This window comes from Agelaius phoeniceus, chromosome 11, assembly GCF_051311805.1.
Source record: "Agelaius phoeniceus isolate bAgePho1 chromosome 11, bAgePho1.hap1, whole genome shotgun sequence".
In the NCBI taxonomy this organism is placed as follows: domain Eukaryota; kingdom Metazoa; phylum Chordata; class Aves; order Passeriformes; family Icteridae; genus Agelaius; species Agelaius phoeniceus.
Genome location: NC_135275.1, coordinates 10,000,001 through 10,026,785, shown reverse-complemented (window position 1 = coordinate 10,026,785; position 26,785 = coordinate 10,000,001). Strand labels below are relative to the sequence as shown.

At 38.6% G+C, this 26,785-nt stretch overlaps 1 protein-coding gene across 1 annotated transcript in view; it reads right to left on the bottom strand.

Annotated features, from left to right (window-relative positions):
* The window catches only part of CACNA2D3 (calcium voltage-gated channel auxiliary subunit alpha2delta 3), a 385,949-nt gene that overhangs the window by 81,525 nt on the left and 277,639 nt on the right, over positions 1-26,785 (bottom strand). The window contains exons 15-21 of the mRNA XM_054640357.2: positions 24,461-24,532; positions 23,619-23,699; positions 19,516-19,590; positions 8,844-8,927; positions 3,817-3,888; positions 3,522-3,583; positions 1,616-1,683 (exon numbers count right to left, since the gene is read on the bottom strand). Of these exons, the coding sequence (XP_054496332.2) occupies positions 1,616-1,683; positions 3,522-3,583; positions 3,817-3,888; positions 8,844-8,927; positions 19,516-19,590; positions 23,619-23,699; positions 24,461-24,532 (514 nt within the window). The remainder of the gene's footprint in view (positions 1-1,615; positions 1,684-3,521; positions 3,584-3,816; positions 3,889-8,843; positions 8,928-19,515; positions 19,591-23,618; positions 23,700-24,460; positions 24,533-26,785) is intronic.

Below are 26,785 nucleotides of genomic sequence, written 5' to 3'. Positions count from 1 at the left end.
TTGGAAAGTGCATTATTACCATAATGAAATAAATCACAGTAAACTATGTTCAAATGCACTTCAGGGTCTAACAAACCAGCAAAACTAGTTAAATCAAATCTAAAACTGAAAAGGTATAAAAAAAATTTGTGCTGATATGTTTAACTTATGTGAGTTACTCACATAATATATTTAAAGTTTGGAAGATAATTTGAGCAAAGACAAATGCAAAATGGTAACAGACTCCTGTTCATACTCCCTTGTTCTCTTTGGCCAGTAAAGTTCTTTATGCTAAAATACACACTTCTCATTTCATGTGAGTTGTTCTCCTCTCTCATAAAGAAAAAATTCATTAAGGACAATTCCCTCAAAACCTAAGCACACAGCCTATGAACACAAACAGCAATTTATGGGATTGTTCAGAAAAGGTTTTTTGTACTAACAGGTCACACATATGCTTGTAAATAAGAACCATATCATTAGTTATATAGCACAATAAAAATGTACTTTGGCAATTTTAAAAACTCTTAAACCACTTATCAATAGACAATAAGCAAATGGGGTTCAGAAGGCAGCATCTGGGTCTAACCCCCTGGAGTACACAATGAACAAGGACAGAGCAACCATGACTGAGGAGGGCAGGGAAGCCAAAACTGGAGCTAAAACTGTGGTCCCTGGGGAGGAGAGTGAGATGAAGTGAGAGAGAATCAGTGAAGATAAGAGTGGGAACTGCTATGGTCCTGTTAACACTTCTGGGGGTGCATCTGGGACTCAGACTGCCTGAGATGTGTGGCTGGATTAAAGAACATCTGTGACAGGGATGTTGGGAACAGTCTGGGGAGGGAGTAGCTCCAGGTCTCCTGTTGTGCCCCTTTGTAGCTGCTGTGCAGATACTCAAACCTCAAGGCACTTCTTTTCATATCTCTCCTGAGAAGAACATATTCATGTCCCAAAATACAGCCAAAGAACAAAGACTTGAAGAAATTAGCTGTCTTGTTTAACAACACTGACAAAACAAGAAGAGTTGGAAATAGAGACTTCAGCATAAAATCTGAAAGCATTCCTATTTGAAACACTTTTTGCTCAGCAGCTTCTAAAATTTTCAACCTTTCCTTCAACATTCTGAAATGCCTCCACTCTTCCTTCATCTTCAGAAACCTTCTTGCCAAACAACTTTATGACTCACAGTTGACTCCCCCACTTATTTAGTTGGGGACTTATCAAAAAGCAAAACCAAGGAACAGATCTTTCCCTGGGTACTTCTACTACTATTACAAACATGCAAATCCTTGTAGCTAATGCACATATCAGTTATAGCTCTGAAAGATTTCACAATGTACAGTCTGTGAACAAAACCAACAGCCATTACAGTGCTCTTAGTGGTTACTTCATTCAGAAAACACCTCAAGTAATTAACACTGGGCTATGAGTTGTTCTCTGAAATACTGAGAAGAGGATGGAAAACGATCACATCTATAGGAGGCTCACAAACAGTCTGACTATGACTAAATCCATGTGAAGTAAAAGATCTTTAAAGAAAAAAAAATCTAATGCTCTTATGGAATCTGCAGACAAGGAACTACCAAATTAACAATAAAACTACTGTGTAAGCCACATGAGAAGGTAGGTACCTTACCTTCTTCTACAGTTACATTCCCTCTGAAGAAGTATTTTCCATGTCCTCTAGAGAGAGCCACACCTAAACTGTGCAGAGAAATAAAGCAGACCTTGAAATCTGTGAGACAAACAATAGCAGACATTCAGACCTATTTTCATTTTTAACATTTCCAGCTCATGTACTATGATTAACTTAGAACTGCTTGTTTCCAAACCCTCACCAATTATATTTATTGTTCAATTAGTTGCTTCAATGATGTCTCAGTTCTGATGTGCCTGCAACAATTGGCTGTATTTATGTGTGCTTAGAGGTGCAGTAAACCATTATTCCCTGGCAAACTAATAAATGAGCCCCTCTAAGCTCACTGCTGTTCACCCAGCATGAGATTTCTTCAGCTGAGCCTTGAACATGACCATGGCCTCACAATGAAGGAGACAATTTTTTGTAAATCAGACGAAACTGTTGAGAAACTACAGAAGTGTGGGAATTGATGGTGCTACTGACAGGAAAAGAATTTCAAATGTGACAACAGCATCATGACTCCTCCTGGACTAATTTTTCTGTGTTTCATATTTTTAGCTAGCATAGCTCTTTCGTATTGACTTCAGCTTCATAAATTCTCAACAGTTACACACTGTGTTTTGGTCTGGTTTTCAGTCTACCATTTAAAACATCCAAGTTTAATGAAGTGGCTGGGGGATCCCATGCCTCTTGCTATTGAACACAAACACAGAATACCTTCTGGCATTCATTCATTCATTGAAGGGGATTATCCTGAGCTAGGAATCTGCAGTAATCAGCAAGACTGCAAATGCATGGGCTAGTACTTGAAGTACATGGAAAGGCACCAAATCCAAGAGCACACAAGCTGCAATCAACAGCTCAGTCTGGGAAAGGGCTGAACACTAAACATCTTTGACACTACAGTGTGTCCCAAATCTACACAACAATCCAAAACTAGATACATACCTTGTTGAAAAAGGAATTTTCCTAACTATATTTCTGTCCTTAGCACCATAACTCACACTACATGCATGTAAATAGCCTGATTTCTGTTTACCTAATAGTGCAAGAGTGCCAGTGCCAAAGAAAAACAAACAAAAAAGAAAAACAAACAGCAATCAGAAAAAAAACTCCACAACATGAAAACAAAACAAAAAACTCACTGAGTATTATCACCCATCAGTAAATTTCAACATGCATTAGAGGTCAGAGGAATGTGCCTCTAGTTTCTCTGTGTGGTAATGTAGCTCAAGTCATCTGAAACTCTTCCATTGAAGAAAATTTCAGTTGAGTATCACAACTGCCAAACTCCTGCCTCAAGTGCAAAGTACAGTTAGGGCTCTTTTGATAGGGGATTATTTCTAGTTCAAATATGAGCATTTTTGAAGTGACTACCTGTTCTTCCTTTCCTTTCTTTTTTTCCTCCTAAAATACATGCACAAATTACCAGCTTACTTGGTTTTAGTTATAGAAATCCACTGAAGGTCGTTCAGAGAAAAAACATCCAAACCTCAAATTGGAAGTGAAATGCTATCTCATTTTACATTACATTCTTGTTGTGGAAAAAAATAATAAAATGGGGCTCAAGATGTAGTTACTTAAATGGATTATAGTATTTATAGCTCTCCAAGTACTTGCGAAAGCCTTTTGTTCAATGTAAACCTCAACTGAATATTTTTTCAATGAAACGTAAGCCATGACAAACACTGGGAGTTTGCCTGTGTGAGCTTGCACAAACTTTCCATCCCTGGAAAAGCTGAAAGGAATGCTGGTAGGCTCCTTTTCCTTGCTATTTTCAGCATTGTCCAGGGATATTTCATTGTCAGCCTTTGCTGATGAGCTTTTAATGAGTTCACAAGGTCTGTATAAGCACAAATCCAATGAGTTGGGTGAAACGTCCATTTATTATGGCCGGCTCTACCTGAATGGAGTACCCTTGATGTCTGTATAATAGTAGTCATTTGTCATCACCAGGACCCGCTTCTAGATTCACAACAAGAAAGTCAGAAGGAGAGAGAGGAAGAAGTTAGTTTGCTGTAAGAAATGTATGAAAGATCAAGTGGTTAGTCACTGACAGAATTAGAAGCAAAGTTTACATTCAGAGAGTGAAAAAAAAAATATATTGCAGGGACCCATATTTATAGCAACCTTAAAAATAATTTTAAAATTATCTGCTTGCTTCACATTTAGTTGTAATACTATTATAGATATTTTACCCCTTTGTCCACTGTCTTCTTCACTTCCATGGAGAATTTTCCTGTTTTCCGGTTTACCATTGCATTTCGAAGCTGAAATGAAGGAACTGTGTGTCAATTCCTTTATTTACTTTTGCTGTACTCCTTTAAACTCTGAGCCCTCCAGTACATTCATCTGGCCTAAGTAGCACTCAATTTTCTTCATTCTTTCATTTTCAATAATTCTACTACACACTGGAGAACCTATTTACAGATTTTATTAGTGACTGTATAGACCAAGGCTCCTGCCATACTATTTCAAGCTAAAGTATATAAGATAGGAGCTCAGCATCCTTCATGGTAAAACACCTTTTTGTGTAGTAATCTGGATTTTATTTGGTATGAACAGTGTGACTACTATTCTGTATTTACTGCATAGCAAGGCAAGGACTAGATTCCTAGCTGGATTTAGCTGGTTAGACCAGGGCCCAGTGTTTAAATACATCAACAGTGATGCAGATAACAAGAAAACAAAAAAAGAGAAAACCCCTTATCTTACACTATTTATTCTGCTTAAGAATCTATGTTGGGCTGCATCCTTAATGAGCACCAGAATCTTTATCCTAACTGCATCAAAAATTAGCAGTAGGCCATGAAAACCAGAATGGCACCCATTGGATCAGTAACATGATCCAGGGGGAGCACACAGCCAGAGTGCTTCTCAATTCCCTCTGGTTGTCCATTGGTGTCCAGGCACCCCTTGAAAGGTATTAAATTTTAGCTCTGTAGTGGAAGGCCTAGGCCAGTCACAGCTTTAACAATTGGCCTGGACCTCTCCACATCTTCCAAAAGACATTTTAAACCCCCTTCAAAAATGTGTCTCAGTGCTTTATAAGCCAAAAAATCAGAGAAGCTAGGGAAAACAGAAAACAAATGGAAAAGGCTTTATACACAATGATTTAGCTGCTGCTCTGCAAGTTAAATCTGTTATTTTTCAGATCACCACTTCAAACAGACACTCTTTTCCTGTAACTTTTTCTTTCTACATGAGCTGCAGGCTCCCAAACCTGGGAGCTGCTAAGTCCCTGGTCTATCATCCCTAAAAACTCTGCCCTTTGCACACCTTGGTGCTCCCTGCCTTCCTCCCAAAGGACACACAACCTCTCTCGCAGATGAATGTGCCATGATGGTGAAAAGAAGATTTAAAAAGCCCAACAACCATCCCCCAGGCCTGTAAGCCAAAATGACCATCAGTGTCCCCAAGGATGAGGACAGGGTCTCTGGGCTAAAACTGAGGAAAGACAAGACAGGTGTTTTGAGAAATCCTCAGCCTTCGGGTTTTGAATTTGCATATTCATCAGTTCACTTCAGGGAAGAAATAAAAAAGTTGCTGCTTAACAGTTACACCATCCATAAATGGAAATATTTAATTTGAGCATTCTTAGATTTACTAATGGAAGACTTGAGTTATTTTGCTTTTTTGTGGGAAAAAGCACCTATAGATCTTTCACAGCTGTAATTTTCATTACAATTAGAAAATTCCACAATTACAAATCAATTTAGTATTTAAAATGCAGGAAAATATTGGCAAAATGAGCATTTTTATGTCTCTTCTATTGCATATCTCTCTAAACATAGTTTTGGACATCATGTTCCTGCTGAATAAATATCTCCTGCTCTACAGCACCTCATGCCAGATTGAGCAATTCCGTTGAGTTTTAAAGAGAAATTGTGAAGACAAATGTCAATGTGCTCTGCAGGCTGAGTTAGTATGGAGGGGAAAGAGAATCACCAAACTTGCCAGTGAAATATCTAGTTTTATTCTCACAAACAAGTTGAGCATGGCTGACCTATCAAAAACTGCAAACTTTGCAGCTCTTTAAATTTAATTCTAGGGCATCTAGATTTGAATTAACAGTCTTACTCCTCTGTCAGTGAGTGTAAAAGAATAATTTTTAGCTGGAGGCATATATATAATAAAGCATATATTTTACTGTAGATTTTTTTTAACAATACATAATAGGCAATTCTGGAAATAGTTTCCTATTTTAAGTTTTGTGGTTTTGGACTTGGAGAGCTGGTCTTAATTAACCATCTACTTTCTAACATTTACAGAACAGTTCCATTTATCTTTAACATGGTTTTCATTTTTCTCCTATTGGTGCCTAAGACCCATTCCTCCCACAAGCCTCAGGCAAGTCATAGATTTACTAAAAGGATCTCCAAACTCTCAGTAGTGTTTAAGATCAAGTCTGCATGTGGGATTTAGAGTTTTACTCTTCTTTTTTTTTTTCCCCTGCTTGCTGTGATTGCATTTCTTGGCTTTGTAATCTGGTTTCTCAGCTCTTCTGCAGTTTCATCTCCCTCCTCAAATGCATAAAATAAGCACTGCCTCAGCTGGCTTCAAGCCCCAAAACATCCATTCATGTTCTTTTTTTTTTTTTGGAAAAAAATTATTTCATTCAGCTAGAAATTACAACAGAAGAATTTTAGGTGAGTTAATGAGAAAAAGGTTTCTATCCACATTGAAACTTCTCCTCTTTGGTACTGTGTATTTGCAGACCTTGCTGGAAGACACTGTTAACAAGCTCATGCTAAAATCTCTGTTTCTAATAAAATGCCTTAACAGCAAGATAGCAGGTATTGTTAAACTGGAAAATGAGCTGATATATTTATGACAACAATATTTCACAGTGAAAAAAACTCTAACCTTAGTTTGGCCACCTTTTCCTCATTGGATCACTGAAGAAAACCCAGTCTTCACCTTTCAGAGTAATAAGCATTATTGCTCCTTCAACAAAATATCTTTCAATCAATTGCTAACAACTCAGTTTCACTGCTGCAGTATGAGATCATTCTATATTCTTGGAAAACTATGTAACCATGAAATTAATGTGGCAAAAAGTAAGAAAATGTCTTAATCAGCTTCTACGTAAGTGTTTCATGGGAGAAAAATATACCAGCAGTAGTCTATGTTATTAAAAGCAGCTATATGAATACATGAATTCTTTGCCTCTGCAGTTGAATAAACAATGCTTTACTACTCAAGCTTGGAAAAAATAAAGAAGATCAAATCCAAGGCCTTGGGTGAAGCATAGCCATGCGTAGCTTGTTTCTGTGTTACAATTAAAAATTCATTTTTAAGAAACATATTTTATAGGTCAAATAAATATTCAGATATAATGTATGTATATATTTTTTTCAAAATATGAAATAAAATTTTTGCAGCCTTCAGATAAGACAAAGCTCAATTTTTTACAAAATTTTCAGAAAAAGTGATGGAGTTTAGGGGTCTCAATCAGAGAAAACTGAATCTGGACTTTCATGTGTACTCAGGTAGAATCTCAATTATAAATAAAAATTGACTTTCAGTATCACAGAAATTGCTCAATGTCCCATTATCTGAATCACTGAACTTCTACTGAGATATAATTAAAAAATGGAAAATTTAGCAGAGGAAGTAATGGAAGAAATATGAAGGAAAAAAGAAAACAAACCAAGGAGAAATAACAGTAAGAAAAATCATGAAGGTTTAAAATCTATATGTAACTACAACAATAACATTTGAAAGGACAGAGGAGATTTTAAAGGTCATCAGCAGAGAAATTGGTTGAATAATAAAGGATCAAAGTTAAGAGAAAAAGCAGGGCATAAAACATGAGACCAATGAGATTGCCAAGATTGCAGAAGGCTGCTACAATATATGAAAATCTTATGAGGAAACCTTAAATAGTGTGTGCATAGAAAATGACACAAAGCCATAAAAACGTTGAAAAAGTTTGTGTGTGCACTCCAACACAAAACTCCAGCTTAGGAAGTGAAGTGGCCTCTGAGGAGAGGCTGAGGACAATCTATCACCTGGTGAAACAGAGCCTGCCTGAAACACAGATGAACTGCTCCACTATTCACCAAGGGGGTGGAGAGAGCAGGGAATGCAAGATATATATTTTGTAAGGGAGAAAGAAAATACAGACTTCTGTCAGAACAGAGATCAAGAAATTAGGACATCTGAAGACTGACAAGACTCCAGGGGCTGCTGTACGTGATCCATCCCAGATTTCGGAAGGACACGACATGGTAAATATGGGAACCTTCAGTGGATGTATTCAAACCTCTCTGGAAAAGCAGAGGTACGAGGGACTTGAGAGGAGCTAGCACAGCACTGACATTTGAGAAGGGATGCAGGAGACATCTATGAAAAATACAGACATGCAGTCGTGACTTTGGCAGGAGGGACCTTATGGGAAAAACTAAATTACGGGACAGAAAGGTGAACACCTGGAAAGTTACGATTTAATTAGGGACAGTCAGCACAGATTCACACAAAACCAATCCTGCCTAACAAATCAGATTTATTGAGGAAGTGACAGAAGGAACAGGCAAAGGTTAAGCCATGGACATAAGGAAAGCTTTTGATACAGTACTGCAGAAAAGGCTAAGCCTGAAAGGTAAGAAAGAATAAGATAAAGAGCAAACTACAGAGTAGATGGAGCACTGAAAAATTAGGTTAATGGAAAGCATTGTGTGATAGACACAGAACTCCTGCTCCTGCAGCTACCCATGTGTCTGAAATTAGAGTTTGGAGTGAAACTCTGCTCTGCACATAAGTCAAAGAATTCAATTTTGTTTATTCATCTGATGTTTTTGACTTTGTACAGTAAGTAAAAAGCTCCCATTACTTCCATTAAGGAAAAAAGGATCTCATGGAAAGAAGTTCAGCTAATTTCTGAGTTTCATCAGTTGTCTGGGCCAGCCCTGAGGAGACATTCTATTCCTGTTTCTGGTGCTATATTTGCTACCCAGCACAAATACACAATGGGATGCAGGGAGACTGCAAGGGTGATGAGTTTTACCAAAAATACAAAGAGTCTGTGTTTGTGATGTATGCATACATTAGGAAGAAGCAATGCAAAACAGTTATAAAATTCTGAATTAAACAAAAGGGTCTATTGTCCTTCCCTTCCAGAGAGCAGCCAGGTGGCCTCTCTAATGACTACTGAAACAGTTCCCAGGTACAGTAGTGGGATGGAACAATATCTTCTGACAGGGTTTTAAAACCCATCACTTACCACATCATCTCTGTCTTCCCACTCCACCTCAGAAAGATCCACACTGCTGTAGTTGGGCTTTCTTCGTTTCTTCCCCTCTTCATACTGGTACAAAAAAGGTGGAATAGTTAGCACATATTTTAGCTGCACAAAGAATTTCGCATCAGAAGTTTTTAAAAAATTCTAAATGCATGCTGATGGTCTGCAATACATTTAGCAGTAGGTAGCTTGATCACACAAAGTGCACCATACTGCTGCATAAAAGCTCCCTGTGAATGAAAAACCTAAAACTCATGATTATTTGCATCATCTCTTGCCATGATGCAGAGCTTTTCTTGATGGACACACAGGGGGGTCAAACTCAGCTGTTGTATGTTCTTCTCCCCAGATGGAAAATACACAAGGCCTTGGATCTTGAAGTTTATGTTAAATATCTCCAACTGGCTCTTTCAGCTGTACAGGAAGTTATATTTACTGTAATCTTATCAACAAAATGTTTACCCATTTCACTTCAAACAAGATAAGATGCAAGTCTTTGGGAAGTATGGTGTTAGCATTTGCTGATATTTCATTTTATCTACAACTTCGTGGGGAAAAGTAACACAGTAATAATGATAATGTAGGGGGTTTTATCACTCCTCACTGTTACGCTGTAAATGGCACATTTAAAATAAACATTCTCGTGACAAATTAATTTGACACCGAGGTGTTTATAACGTGGGAAATTCTGCCCTCTGCTGAACGTTCAAAATCAGCCTCTTAGTGCAACCACACAAACCTGGCCCAGGGGATGAAAGAAGTACTTAGGAAGAATAAAGAATCTGACTGGATAAGTAAAATTAGGAGACTGCATTTGAAAAAAAGAGTAAATTTGGGAGAGGATTGGCATAATGTGAAATCTGGTATTTTATCATGAGAAACCACAAGTCTTTTTATGAGGTATGACAGGAGACATTGTGATGTGTGAAATATCCCCAGATTGCTTTTGTGACTCCTCAGCAGCACCACAGAAGGATTGAAACTGTACCTGTAAGGCAATATATATGGCTGATTCTCCTCCCTCAGGCCAGGAGCAGCTACACCATAAACCAAACCTGTCAGTGTTTGAGACAAGCAATTCATCACCACAGCCAGCACTGCAGGCACTTTCAACCACGTTCTGCAGATTACACAGAGACCAAGGGAAAGCCTTGCTCTCTGAGCTTTGAGAAGGTTGTTCCCATCCTTTTTCCTCTCGGAATTAAAAGTTCTCATATAAATCCCATAGTTGCATTTGTAGACCACAATACTTAAAAATAGGAACGACAAAAATCTTCCTAAACAGAAAAATTTTAAAAATATCAAGTACGGCATATTGACACAAAGAGATTTTGAGATGTAGCACTGCAAAGTTTCTCCCAGCATGGGCTTCACTGAGCTTCTTTAATTTGTGCTCATAAAAAATTGGATACTCCAGTTTTTCTTACAGACAGTTCTTTTAGGAAATTCTGTGGGATACAATCCTGAGCAAATTCTTATTCTTTTGCATAAAAAAATCCCAGTAACTCTGTTGGTGGAAGTCCTGAGAAGGGATGCAGATGCAATTGAAAAGTATTTTCATGTGCTTTCCCACCCCTCTGCCAACACCCACTGTTCTTGTAACAAGGTTGTCTATTTCTTGTCTGCTTCTATTCAACAGATGGGTAAAGAGATGTAAAGAACTTCTGCTTTTAGCATGTGCTCATACTTCAGACTTTGAATTCAGGCAGCTCAGTCCTACAATTAATTTTTGCTCTGTGACAGCCAGAGAGATAACTATACCCAAATACTGAAGTACAAAATTTGCAGCCAATATAATTAAATCTCACAAGAATAACATGTGAGAGGATAACATCCCATTCATTACTAGGGCTTGATTTCTCTAGCTGGGATTTTTCAAGTCTTTCATTATGGCTGCAGCTATATCAATATTATCTTTAATCTTCACAGGGAGTAACTACATCTATTCTCTGTGGCTACACCAATTAACCAAATAAATCTTTGATCTGATTCAGTCATTCTAGAATAGAAATGGTTACATTCAAGCTCTGAAATACTGAGGGCTGAACAGAGTTACACAGACATGAGCTGGGATCATCTGAGTAGAGCAAACAGCCCCTGTACTGATTCCAGTGTTTAATTACATCCTCCCTCACAGATGTTGAAGAGCTCCTGGGCTACACTGCATTCTCAGACAGAGAATGCAGACCCTTATTTAGGACAAGAAAACTGGATCTTGTGTGTCTGACAGCAGAAGCAGGCTTCAAACCCAAGGTAAACTATTAGCATCATATTATGGGGCTTGTATTTATTTTAATCATATGGACTCCACACCTTGCACCCAGAGAGCAAAAACTAAAAGCAAACAAATGAAGATCTGCATAAAACATCCAAAGTTCTGCAGAACAGAATCAGAAGCATTCATGTCTTAAAAATTCATAAAAGTAGACACAAAGCCAAAATCTCAATGGTCAAGCAAGAGTTAGGTGCTATAAGCATTCAAAGGAATTGTAAGTGCACTTAAATGCATTTCAGACAGGAACTAATAATCTTCATGAAAATATCACCTTATTCCCAGCAGTAAATTTATATTATGCTTATGTAAACAGGGCATCAAACACCAATGCAAGCAGATCAAATAAAAAATACTTCATAAAAGTAATGCTGACATGTCCATTCTCCTCTAGCTTCTTTCTGGTTTTATTGCTTAACTAATTCCTTAGTAAAAGTTATTCATGGACACTGAAGCAATTCCCCAGGTTTTAAAAATAGCATTCATCTATATCTTCTTCTCTGGTAGCAAACCTAATCTAACCTTTTATCTCTGGGGCTCCTGGGTAAAGTATAAAATGCTGATTTAAGCCTGAAGCCAAACCCATCTGCAAGATTACCATAAAGCATTGAAAAAAATCATTAAGGGACCCATTGGGAAAGATAGAAACTAGAAATTCTACCAAATTACTCTGATTTAAGTACAGCAGAAAAAGAGCTAGATTTAAAATGTGTGCTGCTAATCTTTGGCTTATATAAAATATGAGGTGATATTATATAGCAGTTAACCCCGGGGAGGGAAAAAAAGATACTGAAAAGTGTTAAATATCTGGACTGCAAAAGAAGAAACTTTTGGTCTGCTCAAAACTACAGCATGGTTCTAACTTATTGTTTGTGAGAAAAACCCATTATTTGGTTTTTCCATTAGAATGAGCTTTATCCTATCTTACTCAGTATCTTTTGTTTGAGACTGGGCCAGCCCTTACAGCATTGGATGATTCAAACAACGTGTGACATGTGTTGCTAAAGACTGAACCACTTTTTCACCACCCTGTACACAACCATTTACATGTGCCATTATTAAACTCTCTGCTTTGATTTTCTTTTTTTTTTTCTTTAACACAAGCAGTCCCAAACCATCTGCCTTGAGTATGACCAGCCACGTGTTTATAGAGTCAGAATGTAGCAATGGGATCGAGGACAGAGCGAGCTACATCTTAACAGCCGCAATCTTGGGTCTAAGGTGATTGGAATTTCTCAGACGTGCTCCATCTGGATAATGGGGAGGTGGGAGAGAGGAAATTGCTGTGATAGCAGCCTTGGAAGCATCACCAGACTTTAATGAACTTTCTAAGCTGCAATGTGAAATCATCCGTAAGAAAAGCACCTACTAAAAACCAACCAAAACCTAGAGAGGTAAAATAATTTCAAGGAATACCTCTCCATTGCCAAATTACTAATGAGTACAGAAGTAAGGAATTAGGTACTGAAAAAACTCCTCCAATTTTAAAACATAGCATCATTCAATGAAGTTTCATCTTTTGGAATTAGCAATACAAAATTTGGATAATGTATTAATCTCATCAGGTGTATTAATCTCATCAGTTGTATTAATCTCATCAGTCTTTGAGAAAGACCCCTTTTTCTTTTGTTTAGAGGAGACAAGTGAAAAGATGGAAATATATTTTGCTGAGATTGAATTCTACATAATAAAGTTCTGCACAATATAATTATTTCTATAACTAACTTGCACTAAGCCATCCTATAAAAGTATTCTTATCTACAAAGTCTGATAGGAAATCTTGAATTAACAAATATCAGAGGAAAAGCACAATTAACTAAAATTACACACTTTTCTGTGCAGTTTTAAATAAACAGGTTGGAAGCACTGTCTTATTTGCAATTCCCTGGTCTGGGCAGGTTTTCAGCTCCTTCCCTTCTCTCAGACTGCACACTAAATTGATTGTCTGGGCTATCTCTGACTGCCATGCAAAGCCTGCAGCTTTTGGGGTGGAAATTGCCTCAGACCTGACTTCCCATGGTCAGTGCAACATCCAAGAGCTTCACCAGCCCTCCCAGCAAGAGCTGCTGCTCTGTCCCACTGCTCCCACTGTGCAGGGGGAAAGTGCGATTTAAAAACAAACAAACAAATAAAACAAAAACCCCAAACAAACAAACCAACAACAGTAGTGAAAAATCCCCTTCCCTGCTTCACCTGCCTGTAACCTGACAATACACCACCCCAGGGACTGAGATTTCATTCTCCATGTGCTACTTAGCTCTAAAACATTCTGCCTGGGGATACATGTGAAGCAGCATCTCAATCTAAATCACTGCTTCTTGGCCTTTAACCTCTTTATTTCGTTTGGAATACTTTTTTCTCTGCTCACATGGTCCTGTTTTGTCATTTGTGATACTTTACTTTCAGTTTCCATCCAGTCTGCAACTTGAAATGATTTCTTACTGATCTGCACTTAGCATTGAATCTGTAGAACACTAATAGTTGTTCAGTCAAAAAACAAAAGTTTGTTTCAAACCTCACAAGAACACTAAACCTTCTTAGTTTAATATTAAAAAAGGTAACATATTGATTCTTGTAGGAAAACAGGAAAAACAACTTCCATGTCCTAAGACAGATTTTCATGACCAGCCTATTATTTAAAATGTTAATCCAGAAGTTCCTGGGTTATGGCTGGTAGTAAAAACCAGTTATTTTGGATTGATTCTCCATGCCAGATGGTAGTGAAAAATTGCTGCACTATAAAATTTGCAGAAATACTGCAAAGAGAAGCTGAAAACAGGAGTCCTGTCATTTGCTAGGGAAAAGAGAATAATTTAATTCTAAGTTTCCAGGCAGAGAAAAAGTAGGAGCTATTAGATGTGCCATGTACACAGGAGAACCCTCCAGCAAAACAATAGAAGAAAATAGTTCTTATGCCACATGTATTAACTAACTCTGTCTACTCACTCTCCTAATATGTGTTTGCTTTTCAAACAGTGCAGTAATGCTTAAAATGATAAAGCAATATGGAAATAAACACAGTGAAGTAAAAGTCAACACAAAATACCAGCTTTAAGTCCCACACCTTGAGCCTGGCCAAGGAGTTCATCAGCTGAGCTCAGGCTCTCAGGTGGATACCAGACAATTATTACAGAAACATGGATGTGATTTACTGCACTGAAGAAAACAACCCCTCTATTTGGGATTTTATTTGCATTCTCGGGATTTATCATTCGGGATTATGTAAAACTGGCAGCTGCTTATAATTATTTGGGGTTCGAGTAGAAATAATTAAAAACATCTGCCTTTATCTTAATACTACCAGACTTAAACCCATGAGCTCAGTTATACCTAACTTCAAAGCTGAAAGCAAGAATAAAAGAAAGCTTCGCATATTGCTAACAAATTTTCAGTGATTCATTTATATGTACAACCAGTTATTCAACAGCCTTCAAACCTTTAATTATCTTTTAAATATATGTAATTTTGCACTTCTAATTAGATAGCAATTTAATGCTCTCACAGGGATTCAGATGGGCTGTCTTTTTTGAAATGTAAACTCCAATAGGAATAATCATTGGCATTCAAGTGATTGAATTCTTCAGTTATTTAAATGAACGTGAGGCATTTACACTGCTCAAATCATTTAAATATTCTGCTGTCAGCTACAGCTGTAGAGTTTTATGGAGTCAATGAATAAAGCAAGGGTAAGTGTAGGTTATCTCACGTTCCAGGCGGGACTCCCCAGAGAGAAATGAGATTTGCTGCTTCTGAAAGGCTAACACTGCTTAAGTGGGGCATTAATGTTTCCCCTGACACTCGGATTTCTCTGGTTTTCTATATTAGGAGAAACAAATTTTCTCCAAATTTACAGCTACAAAAGACTTAATACTGATCTAGAATCTTCAAACACTCCAGGTCCTTCAGCTTAATGCAACACATGGTGACAGTTCACATGCTAGGGATGAAATGGGAACTCACTCAGGCACCTGAACCACCAACACATCTTGGTGTGAGCACTGAAATATTACACAAAGGCTTTGATTTCTAGGTGTAACTTTCCCAGTCAAGACTGATCAAATTAAAGATGTGCATCCTTGTATAGAAAGGCATCAGTTGAATTCATTTACTTTGGTAAGAGTATTCACAAAGAACCATTAATAAACCCCATTACAAGTCTTACAGAGCTTATTTTGAGAGCAAGAATAAATGTCTCAATCTTCTCAGAGATAGAGGATTTTGATTCAAATAATACATATATCACAAAAATAATATAATCATAATAATCATTTAACATTATACATACATTACAAAATCTTTAGTAAGCAGAGATGTTATTAGATTAATTCATAAATCAGAACATATTTTTTACCTCAGATTTATTTTTTAAATGGTAGAACATAAATAAAATAGGCAATTTTATTCAAGAACATATGCATTTGTCTTTAAATGCATATTTTCTTTGATTAAGAAACTCGGGCTCCTTGTTCAGGAGCCCTGAGTATTCTGCCCTGGTAATTACTGAAAAAAAAACTGAACCCTGTTCCACTCCCTGAACAAAAATACAAATCCCATTGCTAACTATGAATCAAAAAAGCCACGGGCTTCATAAAACCTGGTAGCAACCTTGCTATTATTTATTGAAAACCACACAAACATCAGGGCAGAGAGGCAGCAGCACAAACCCCAACACCAGATAAGGTTCACAGTGGTGCTGATCCATGACTGTGGCTCACACTCATCTTCCAGGGCCATTCCTTAATTTCTCTGCAGTCCCACTACACTTCCCCAGGAAAGCAGCTTTCCTCTGGCACCAGCCATTGCCAGACTGCAGAGTGACAGTGGCAGTAATGGCCAATTAACCACAATTAAGGTTAGACAGCTTAAGGTTGTTTTTAAGGGCAGTAAAAAAAGTATTTTCCTTTGCATTCACTAAACTCGTTTCTTTGGCAAACTGTATCATAAACATGACATATTTTCATTTTCAAATCTAGCAGTGTAACACCTGGCACACACCACAAGTGTTAAGAGGCTCCTGAAATGCAGATTAAATCTGCCATGATCACAAATGAGGAGGACGGTCCTCATGTGCACATTTCACTACTGGTAAGGAGCCTCACACCCTAAGTTATGAAAAAACTGAAAATTCATTTTTGAACTCCCAAACAATTTATTACTTTTTAAATTACCAGTAGGTCGAGGTTTTCAAGAGAATATAAAATTACAAATTACATCACACAACTGAAAATATTCTCTCGTGGAAAATAAAATAGCACTCTGTAAAAATATAGACTCTTAGTCAAACTCAGCATATAGAGGCATTCTGATGTATTAAAGCAGAATTTTAAAAAAAAGGCTTTTTTCTCATCAGATATAGTCTATGGCGTTCCCACTGGGGTGATTTTGGTAGGAAAGGAGACTTTAAAAGGGCATGATACGGGAAAATGTGCAATGGATGCTCTTCAGCTATGTAAAAAAAATTAAAAATAAAATTTGAAAATAAAAAGGAAGAAAGGAAAAATAGGGAAACGGGGCACGACCCTGCTGAGAAAGAAAGGCCGCGAGGGCGGCGGGCGCTGCCCGGGGCGGGATCGGCCTGCGCGGAGCTGCGGCGCCACCTGCCGGCCACCGCCCCGCACTGCAGCCGCCGGCACCTGCCCGCGTCCCCGGGGCCGGTGCCAGGGAGCCGCGGCCCCGCTTTATCGGCTCCTCTGTCGCGACTCATCGCCCCGCTCGTGTCGTGTGAGCAACGGAACCCAAAGGTTCTTCCCGGCCCCTCTGTGGGACGGTGGCCGGTGGAAGCTCAGAGGCAGAGCTGGGGGCTGGGACTGCTCCAGCAGCCACTCAGGATTCAGGGAGCACCTTCCTCTCCTTCCTGCCACCCAACCACGAGCACCCAAACCCATCAGCCCCACCAAAAGTGAAGTTTATTCAAAAAAAAACAAAAGAAGAATCCAGCAACAGCTCAGGATTCAGGGAGCGCCTTCCTCTCTTCCCTGGAACCCAACCATGAGCATCCAACCCATCAGCCTCACCAAAAGCCAAGTTGATTCTAAAATCCAGCGGAAGAATCCAGCAGCAGCTCAGAATTCAGGGAGCACCTTCCTCCCTGCAGCCCAGCCACGAGCGCCCAACCCATCAGCCTCACCAAAAACCAAGTTTATCAAAAAAGCCAGCAGAAAAATCCAGCAGCAGCTCAGGATTCAAGGAGCGCCTTCCTCTCCTTCCTGCCACCCAACCGTGAGCACGCAACCCATCAGCCCCACCAAAAGCCAAGTTTATGCAAAAAAACAGGAGAAGAATCCAGCAGCAGCTCAGGATTCAGGGAACACCTTCCTCTCCTTCCTGCAACTCAACCACCAGCACCCAACCTGTCAGCCTCACCGAAAGCCAAGTTTATTCAAAAAAACAGCAGAAGAATCAAGAGAATAAGTCTCCCAGAAAAGCATTTTTAAATATAAACCCAACAGTAAAATCAGCACAAAAATGCAGCCAGCTTAATGATCACATACACTGCTCAGTGTTAGATAAAAATCTGGTGCAGCAGGAAGCATCCTGTGCTGTTTGCTATCCTGCCTCTCTGCTCTGTGTCCCAGAAGATAGTTCCTTAAAAAGCAGTACATCAGCTCCAGAACTAATAGATATGAGGTTAGGAACTCAGGAATTCAGTAATATTCTAGTTTTACATCACTGCTGGAAAATATAACAACAGGATAAACCAGAGTGGATCAAGTCAGTAATCAATGAGACTCGAATCTATGAAAATCTATGACAGAAATAATTTTTGAGAGTATCTTTAGTGAACTATCTAATTCCAGATCTATGGCCTATTTTCACATAATTATTGTCACAAATATGGCAATGGTATCAGGATTTGGCCTGCAATATTAAACCAAGGGCCCAGGCCAGCAATCACTTCACTCTCAAAAACTCCACTGAAGTCAACAGAAGACTCTCATTACCCACCGTGACAGAACCCAGAGGTAAAAATGACTCTTCCAAAAACCTGAAATGCACAGACCATGAATATATCACAATGAGTTCCCCCAGCTGACAGCTTATGGGCTCCTGACCAACATTTTGATTTTAAAAAGAGATTCCATTGTATAAGGTAATGAAATAAGTGCCTTCAAGATGTACCCTTGGTGAGGGACAGTTACAGCAAACAACCTTTTGCCTCACTAAAGCAAAACATCAGAAATTAGGGAGCAGGTAAGACCCTCTGTCAGCCTTAGAGCTATCCACATTTCCTTGACCTCATTACCTTCTCTTTTATAAAATATCTATTATACACTGAATAAATACTAATAATTTTGAAATAAGCAATTTGCCCAAAGAGAAAGGGACACTACAGCAAAGACAAGAGTTATCAAACTCTTGTGATGTAGAGAGAGAAAAAGTTTCATTTAAATACATTCCTGTGGCTTGCAAACCTGGGATGTCAGATTTACCCATCGAAATATCCTTGTTGCACTTTTCCTAAGTTCTACTCCAATTAAAAACCAAACTAAGTGCAAATATAAATGTTAATTTAGTGTGTGATTCCTAGCCCATATCTTAGAAAGAAAACTTCTTTTGCTTGGTGAAGACCTCAGATATGCTAACGCCTTAATAAATCACGCTTGTCAATAATTTTATTTTCAAATTAAATCATCCAACCGGTTAATATTTCTGTTTTCTACTGAAATATTGTTGAAATTGGACATTGGAGATCCTGCATGAGAAACACATGTGGCAGCCATGTGGCCACAGCAGTGGGACCATTAATGCCAGCACTTTGCTGGGAGCCAGTGGTGATGGAACACTTGGCAGGGCTGTTCCTAAACAATGATGCAACCAGGAATGCACCAGCCCTCTGGGGTGTTAACTTGATAAACATTTGCAAAACAGTGACTTTATTTTTCTTGCTGTGATTAGTGCAAACAAGATGATAAGGGGGAACTAAAGGTAAAAATTGCTGCTATTTCTCTTTTACTACAGAAAATCCCTAGTGCTCCTATTTTGCTTAAAAACATGCTTTTTTGAAATTTCTGCACATATATTAAATTAACTTTAACACTTTAGCATGACAAATAGGGGTTATTACAGAGCACTAGAGCATTCTGACGTTCCATTTCAATGTAAAATGAACATAATTATAGCAATTTTTGGCTTTGCTCTTTTGCAGTAATGGAGGTCTGCATCTTTTGCAGAAGCAAGTTGTATATTTATTTTCCTAGGGGTTTTTTCATGTTAAGTGTTGTTTCCAGAGGTAAATTTACCAAGAACTATGATGGGTTATGAAACAATAGAAAGTGTCTGCTCCAATGTATTTAATTTTTAATGAAGACTATTCACACTTGGAAAAAAAACAGATGCAACACATACAGCTAAATAAAACAGATCAATAAACAGCATTCTTACCAAAGGCCTGAGTTCTGGGTGAGTCAAAATATATCCATTGTTTGTAATTGCAAAAGCGTATCCATGAATTCCTAACTGCAGAAGTAAATGAGAAAGAAACACTGGTTAGCATGGTCTCCAGTAAACCCTTAAAAAAATCAGGCAATAATTTGGCTATCCAGGGCACCTGGCATTCCCAGCCCTTATCCACACAGGGCTTTGCTGTAACACATAAGCAAAGATCCCTGACATTTTGTGCAAATGAGAACCTGCCATGTGATGAATTCAGCACAGAGCAGGATTTTACACTGTCCCACAGCTCTGCTATCCAGGGCACTTGCTCCTGTGTGTGACAGAGTCAATTAATTATTATATATATACATTAAAAATGTAGCTACAGATGAGATGCCCTAGTATGTGGCATTCAGAACATGGGCCAGGGCAAAGAGATACAGGGATATTATAAATTCCCCATTCCCAGGAGAGCACAGCTTTCTTCACTTGTTGTTCAAGAACCACTTAGCTCAAAGATAAGGAAAGCACAGCTGCAGTGAGCAACAGTGACCTGTCACATGTGATATTTACACCTTCCCATCTCAAAGGCTCTCTGCTAATTCCAGTTCAGCTGGAGCCCCAGAAGGCAGCTATTTCTGCTAAAGAATTTCCTCTAAGTTTTCATCTTTGTACTGATTGGAACTGTGGGAGATTCCTTGAGAGCAATGAGATGCTTGATGAGGCCTAACAGTGCCCAAATTTAGCATTGTACTTATTTAAATAAAAATACTGGTTTATTTAACAATATGCTTATTACACAGCTGATTGCATCCACTGAATGCAACAACTCTGCCTTTAAATCCTTCATGGTCATTCAAACATCCCTTCTTAGCACAAGCTTGCTGCTAATGTAGACTTTTTCTACAGATTCACTATGTATCTTTTGCCATGCAGAGAGTGTCTTCCTATTCTTCTTTACCCATTTTTTTAAGTTCTTCAGACAATATAATATCCTGTGTATTTTTATTTAAGCATCTCATTACACTGAGAGTACACTGAGGTATTAAATACCCCCAAAAAAAGAAAAAAAAGAAGGGAACTTGAAAGTCCAGCACTATCTTGCTTTGATATTTACAGTTCTCACTACTAAATCTTTTATTTAATTTGAGTGCATTCTTAAATGCTTTGCTGAAGTGGGTCTTTAGGAATTTGTCTGACACAAAGCAACTTGAGCAAGGAAAGTCAGAATCCTTTCTAAGAGGCAAAAGGGAGATCGAGTTTATTGGTTTCTGTGATTTTCTGGAAACATAAACCAGACTATGATCTTATGGCAAGGTCACAGGTAAAACATTCCAGGTTAATTTACAGTGTCTCTGTGTGAATGGTTGTATATGGTCAGCTCTATCTGCCACACAGAAGATTGTTTCATAAATTAGTGGTTTTCCTAGAGCAATAAACTTCAGTGAGAGCAATAGAAGGTGATATGTTCTTGGCATCTCTTCATAAAGGAGGGATAACCAAATAATAACAGTGGACATATTTTAACTATTATGGTGTGACAAGGGAACGAGCTGTTGGCTAAATATCAGATCTCAAGTGTTATTGTCTGTGTTGATAACTGCAGAATGACATCCAGGCAATGGAAGTCAGGTAAGGAAATAAATGTGGGTGGTATTTTTCACAGGAAAAAAGCATTTGCCTGTTTGAGGCCTACACAGGATCTGAGGGCAGCATTTTGTCCTGTTCTGTGCAATGTGTGAAACTGCACAGCCTCTGCAGTACCTGAGTGATGCTGCCATTTACAGCAGCACTGCCACTTTCAACCTGGAATTCTGTCTCTAAATCACAGATTCAGAAACAAAGAAACCTTTTCCTAACTGTTGTAAAATGTCACATGGAAGTCAAGTATTACCAAACCCAACCCCAGCTCACTCAGGAGGAACTGCCACTGACATCTGGGGATGTTTAGTCAAGGTAACAACTGCTGAAAACATCTTATTGCTGTTATTCATCTTCCTCTGCATAAAATCCACCTCATCCAAGCTGAGAGAATTCCAGGCCAGCAGACTTCTATTTTCAACTATCATTTTATATTCCTGTGTGAGTTTTTGGTCACGTGTTGCCTCTGCAGGAATGGCTCCCAGGGGTGATTATGCTCTTGCAATTGCAGAGTCTTTGTTTAGGGCATGTGGGACTGGAAGTTATAACTCAAGTGATCTCACTAACCCAACTGCATTGCATGATATTGGTAATAATCCTCTCTTGCAGTACATCCTGCAATATAAAACATACCTTCAAATAAAAATCTAATATTCAGCAAAAGGATCATATATTACCTTCCACAGAAAACTAGTTCTTAAAAAACTTCTTTTCTGAATCAGTCTCACTCTGTTCCAATACTCATTATTTGGGCCTCCCACTCTTTCTAGATTCTCATATTCAGACTATGTCCAAATCTCACAGATTATCTAGGAGTAACATCACTGTTAGTTGGCTTTTCCTATCCACCCATGAACAGCCAAGCTTTTATTTCTGCAGGTACCACAACATTGTTCTTCCTTCTCACTACAAATGAAACTTGCTCTCCCCACAGCTCCTTACAGGCAGCTCCAAAGATTGTGTCCATTGCTCCAAATTAAGCAAAGGAGCAAATTTTGCTCCTTTCTCTTTTACCTTCTACTGATTCAGTACTTCTGCATGCACAGAAGTGTAACAGTTTTTTAACATTGCTGTTAGCAAGCTTTGTTGGTCAGTGCCCTGAGCTCCCTGTCATTTATTCTGAGCAGCAATGTCTCTGTCATTGTGCTCTGATACCAGTGTGGAGGCACCTGCTGCCTCTCCCCATAGCCCTGGACAGGGCCCTTTCTGTGCTGGGCTTGCACAGCCCCTGCCCTGTGGGATCCAGGTCACAGGAATTCACTCCAATTCACCTTACCAATAATATTGCTATTCTTTTTTATGCACCATTTTATCAATCTCTTGTTTAATTTAAACTTTCCAGTTACTGTATATTCATCCAGGAAATCATTCGGTAAACCCTAATTTATTCAAATTAGAATTAAAATTGATAGGAGGAATTTTTATGTGAGAATATTGGAATGCACTTAAAAGTCAGTTTCTTTCTCCACCCTCTTAGAAACCACTAAATGAGAACATGGCAAACAATGAAGAGACAATTTGTATGATATAGAAATTTATGCTCAGTACAGGTGCTATTCCAGGGGCTGGCCTCTTTAGCAAAGGCTGTCTACAATACTGTGTTACATGCTTGTTAATCATGCAAAAGAATCCACTAGGTATAAATGGGAAAATACTAATTTAATTTTCATGTGTGAATAGAAGAGTACTATAGTAAAACATTTCAGACGTGGAGAAGTAGTGAAATACTTATGTACTGCATCAAATTTAAATGAAAATTAATTACATTTTGTGTTTGCCTGAAGCCTGCTTTTACTGAATGCAAAATTTCACAAGAGATATAGCGGTTCAGATTTTGAAAATTTTTGTGATAGTTGATTTCAAGACTTACTGTAGAGTTGTCACTGACTTTGGAAAACTAAGTGGAGGAAAATATTTAGCAGATACTGGGTAGGAGAGAAGAAAGCACTAAAGTCTGGTTAAGCAGGAACTTGTTTAAGTTCTTGCCATGTGCCACTTTAATTCCAGGAGACACAGAATTGGGACAGGAAGAATTACACACCAACAGGAAGCCTAAAGCCACATTAAAGATAGGTTTTCATTAAAAGTTCTGCAGTTTTTCAGTATGATTCTTTTGGTTGTTTTGACTTGTATTCAGGCTGTATTTCATAGTTTGATAACTTCATTGATTTTATAATTATATTGATTTTAATATGGACAGCATTTAATCCTAGACCCTCCAGACCACAAAATGTGGTCAGTATTTTAATATTACCCCCTGATCCACAAAAATGTGAAAATCAGGCCATACTTGAACTTGGGTTTTAAAAATGGCACCTGATCTCAGACACTACAGAGGTAAAATTCCTGAGGAAAATGGATGAAATAATGGTGCTATGTAAGCATAAACAATAACAACACATTAAATGAATTGTGTTATATTTGAGTCATTATACTGAATATAAATGATACATACACCATTTGTGTATTACCTTGTATTTTGGAATAGTTTTTAAAAGCTCTTTAACTGGAACATCTGTGCCAACTACTCCCAGGAGAATCCCTTTAGACCTCTGAAAGAACAATAAAAGATGCACTCAGAACCACAATGATAATAAACATTCTCACCACCTATTTCACCTTGCAGCTACACTGTGAAATTGAATAGATAACAGAAAAATTATTTTAAAAGTGGGGAAGGCAGACACTGGTACAATTCAGCTGATCAAGCAGTAATTAAATCAATAATATTGCTCCTTTCTGCCTTATTTACAATTCACATAGAAAAGGCATGCTAGGTTTGGATAGCTGGTGAGTCCCTCTGCTGAAGTCTTTCACATGCAAATAGGTTTAAAATTAAAAACTACTGTTAAAAATGTTACTCCTGTCTTTCCCAATTTCTCCTACCATTTGATAAACAAAAGAGGAAGATGAAGCATTAAGGGGAAAGTACACTTAAGGTTCTTTAACAATCTTTTGAATTACTAAAGATAAATAGATGAATAGACATAAAACTAATTAAATTTTGAATTATATCAGAGCAAAGAGGAAAATTATATAGATTATTTACTACAAAAAAAGCAATACAGAAGAAAGCAAGCCATAAGGCCTGGTGTCATCTGAGATTTTCCCTCAAATATAGGGTTTCATCATTTTACCATGGCTCATAGAGCATAGGTATTTGGGATCATTTGTCCACATTTTTATGCTAATAAAGAGATTCTAACTGCAGACAAAATAAGGAAAAAAAATTAAGAGTTGGCTAAACTTATTAGAAAGCAACTTCACATCAGTCACAGCATTATCACATGAGAGAAATAATCTGAGTACTTACAGTCTCATTTTGCTTACTAAACACTGGCATGGCAACAGTTGTCATCAACACCAATCCCTGATCATCAGCAAGCTATATTTGAAAAAGAAACACTATCTCTGAGAACTAAGGGACAATTACAAACATGTGATTGCACTTTTCAATGTCATTATTTCCATTTTCAATGAGATAAGGCAGTTTACCCAAATCACAGCGATGCAGTTGGACCTGCAGTCAGTGCAGCCCAGCCCAGAGGTGCCCCAGCTCTGCCCATGCCAGCCCCTCCAGGCAGGAAAGCAGCCCCGTCCTCTCCCCACTGCAGCCTGCCATGGCACAGACAGGGCTGGGGAGGCTCTGGAGGCAGCAGGAGCAGCAGCAAAGGAGCTGCAGCTGTGCTCCACATCCACTGCCAGCTCTGCCTCAGTGGCCTCAGGCTGTTTTCTCTCAGCACAAGGCCATGAGCTGTGTGAGGTTTGTTCTGGTCCAGACGAGATCCCAGCTCACACAGCAGCACAAAGGATGACAGCCAGTCAGGATCCCAGGAGCACTTGGCTCCAGCTGCCCTCAGAGGTGCCATGAAGCATTAGTTCATCCTGCACATCGGGTTTCAATGCAGTTTTCCAGTTTAAGGAGCAAACAGATCTTGGTTCCATTCAAGGGAAAGATGCAGGGTGTTTATCACTGGCCACAGGGCAGTGAGAGGGCTCAGATTGTCTCCTCCCTGGTCAGATGAAGCTGTCCTGAGGCAGAGCCTGCCTGGGGTGCTCCAGACCAGCACTGCTCTGTGCTCTGTGCCTGCCCATCTTCCCCAGCAGCCTGAGAAACACAACTCCAGCAGGGAGTGGAGTCATTGTTCAACCCTTTCTGTCCCCAGGGACAGATATTAAAGCTGAAGAGGTTCATCCAACATTTGAAAGTGTGACACAGACAGTCATGAGCTCAAGTGGAGATTTTGTAGAACACAAATTCTGCTTTGCTGCACCCCTGCTCAGCCAGTTGGGTGCAGCAGCAGGGACGATCTTGCTGAGCAATGCTGAAGGTGACAGCCCAATTGTGACTGTGACATTCTCCTGTCACTCCTACATCTCTATCATCTTTTCTGCACGCAAGTAGAACTTCTAATCTTTTTTTCTTTTCTTTTTACAACTTTTGACATTTATTTTTTTGTCTTGTTTGTGTTTACAAAGGTTTTCTTATAATGAAGCAATAGCAATTGGCTCCCCACATTCTCAGAAAACAATTCCTACATTATGATAAAGATCTCTTATGAAGCATATTCCACATTAAAAAATCAGACAAACAAAATCTAGAAAATTACGTGTCCTGCATCTCCCAGCCTTCTTCAGGAGGATTTTAAGTTTCTTAAACAAGTATATTTCCTGAGGCACTATCTCATGGTGAGAAGGAATGTTTGCAGGCATTAGACAGGAACACAAATGGGGTTTAGAGTCAAGAAGGTTTACATCTGATAAGGAATCACCAGGGATATGAGGTGGAACAAAATTATGATCATATTTCCTTATTTTTTTTGTTTTCCTTGTTGGCAAGAAGAGATAATTCTATCTAACCCTATTATAATCTTTGATCTATCAAGGAATAGCAAGTTATTAAACAAACAAGGAAAAAAAAACCCAAAACTTGACAAAAGACTGTGGGTTCAAAGGTTGCACTTGAAACTCAAATACAGCCAAAGCAATGCAGGAATTTCCACTCTTTGGCCAGAGGAGTAGAGCCAAGCACGCTGACATGATTTGTGGGAGAGCAGCCCAGGAAGTGGAAAAGCATTCTGCTGATTCTGAGGTGACATTTTGGAGCACATCAAGATTCCCTATGATTGCCCTGGGTGGTTTTCTCTGACATCATGTTTTTGTCAAGTACCAGGACAGTATTAATTTATGAGTCTGCTCACTTTCAAGATCTTACTAAAAACAATTCAATGGATAGGATAAATCCAAGGGACTTCCAGCAGAGTTTTAGAGTGAGTTTTTTACATGGAGAAAAATAAAAACCTCACAGTCTGGAGTTCCTGGGAATTTATGAAAGGACTGCTCATTAACTCTCAAAACTGACTATGGAAGCAGGCAAGAGTGTCTGCCTTGTAATTTTGTTATCTACAAGTAGCAACTAGAACTGGCTGCTGCACTCATTTCTATAGAATTCCACTGTATAATCCAGCCTGTCTGATTTTTTATTTGTTTGGCACATGAACAGGTTGCTGACCACTTCCATAAGTGGAGTCAGCAAATAACTGGATGAGCAGGGACCTGTATTGACAATGTTTTACTGAGTCACTGCTCATCATAATGCAGTTACTACCTAGTCTAAAACCATGAATGTAGGAGAGAG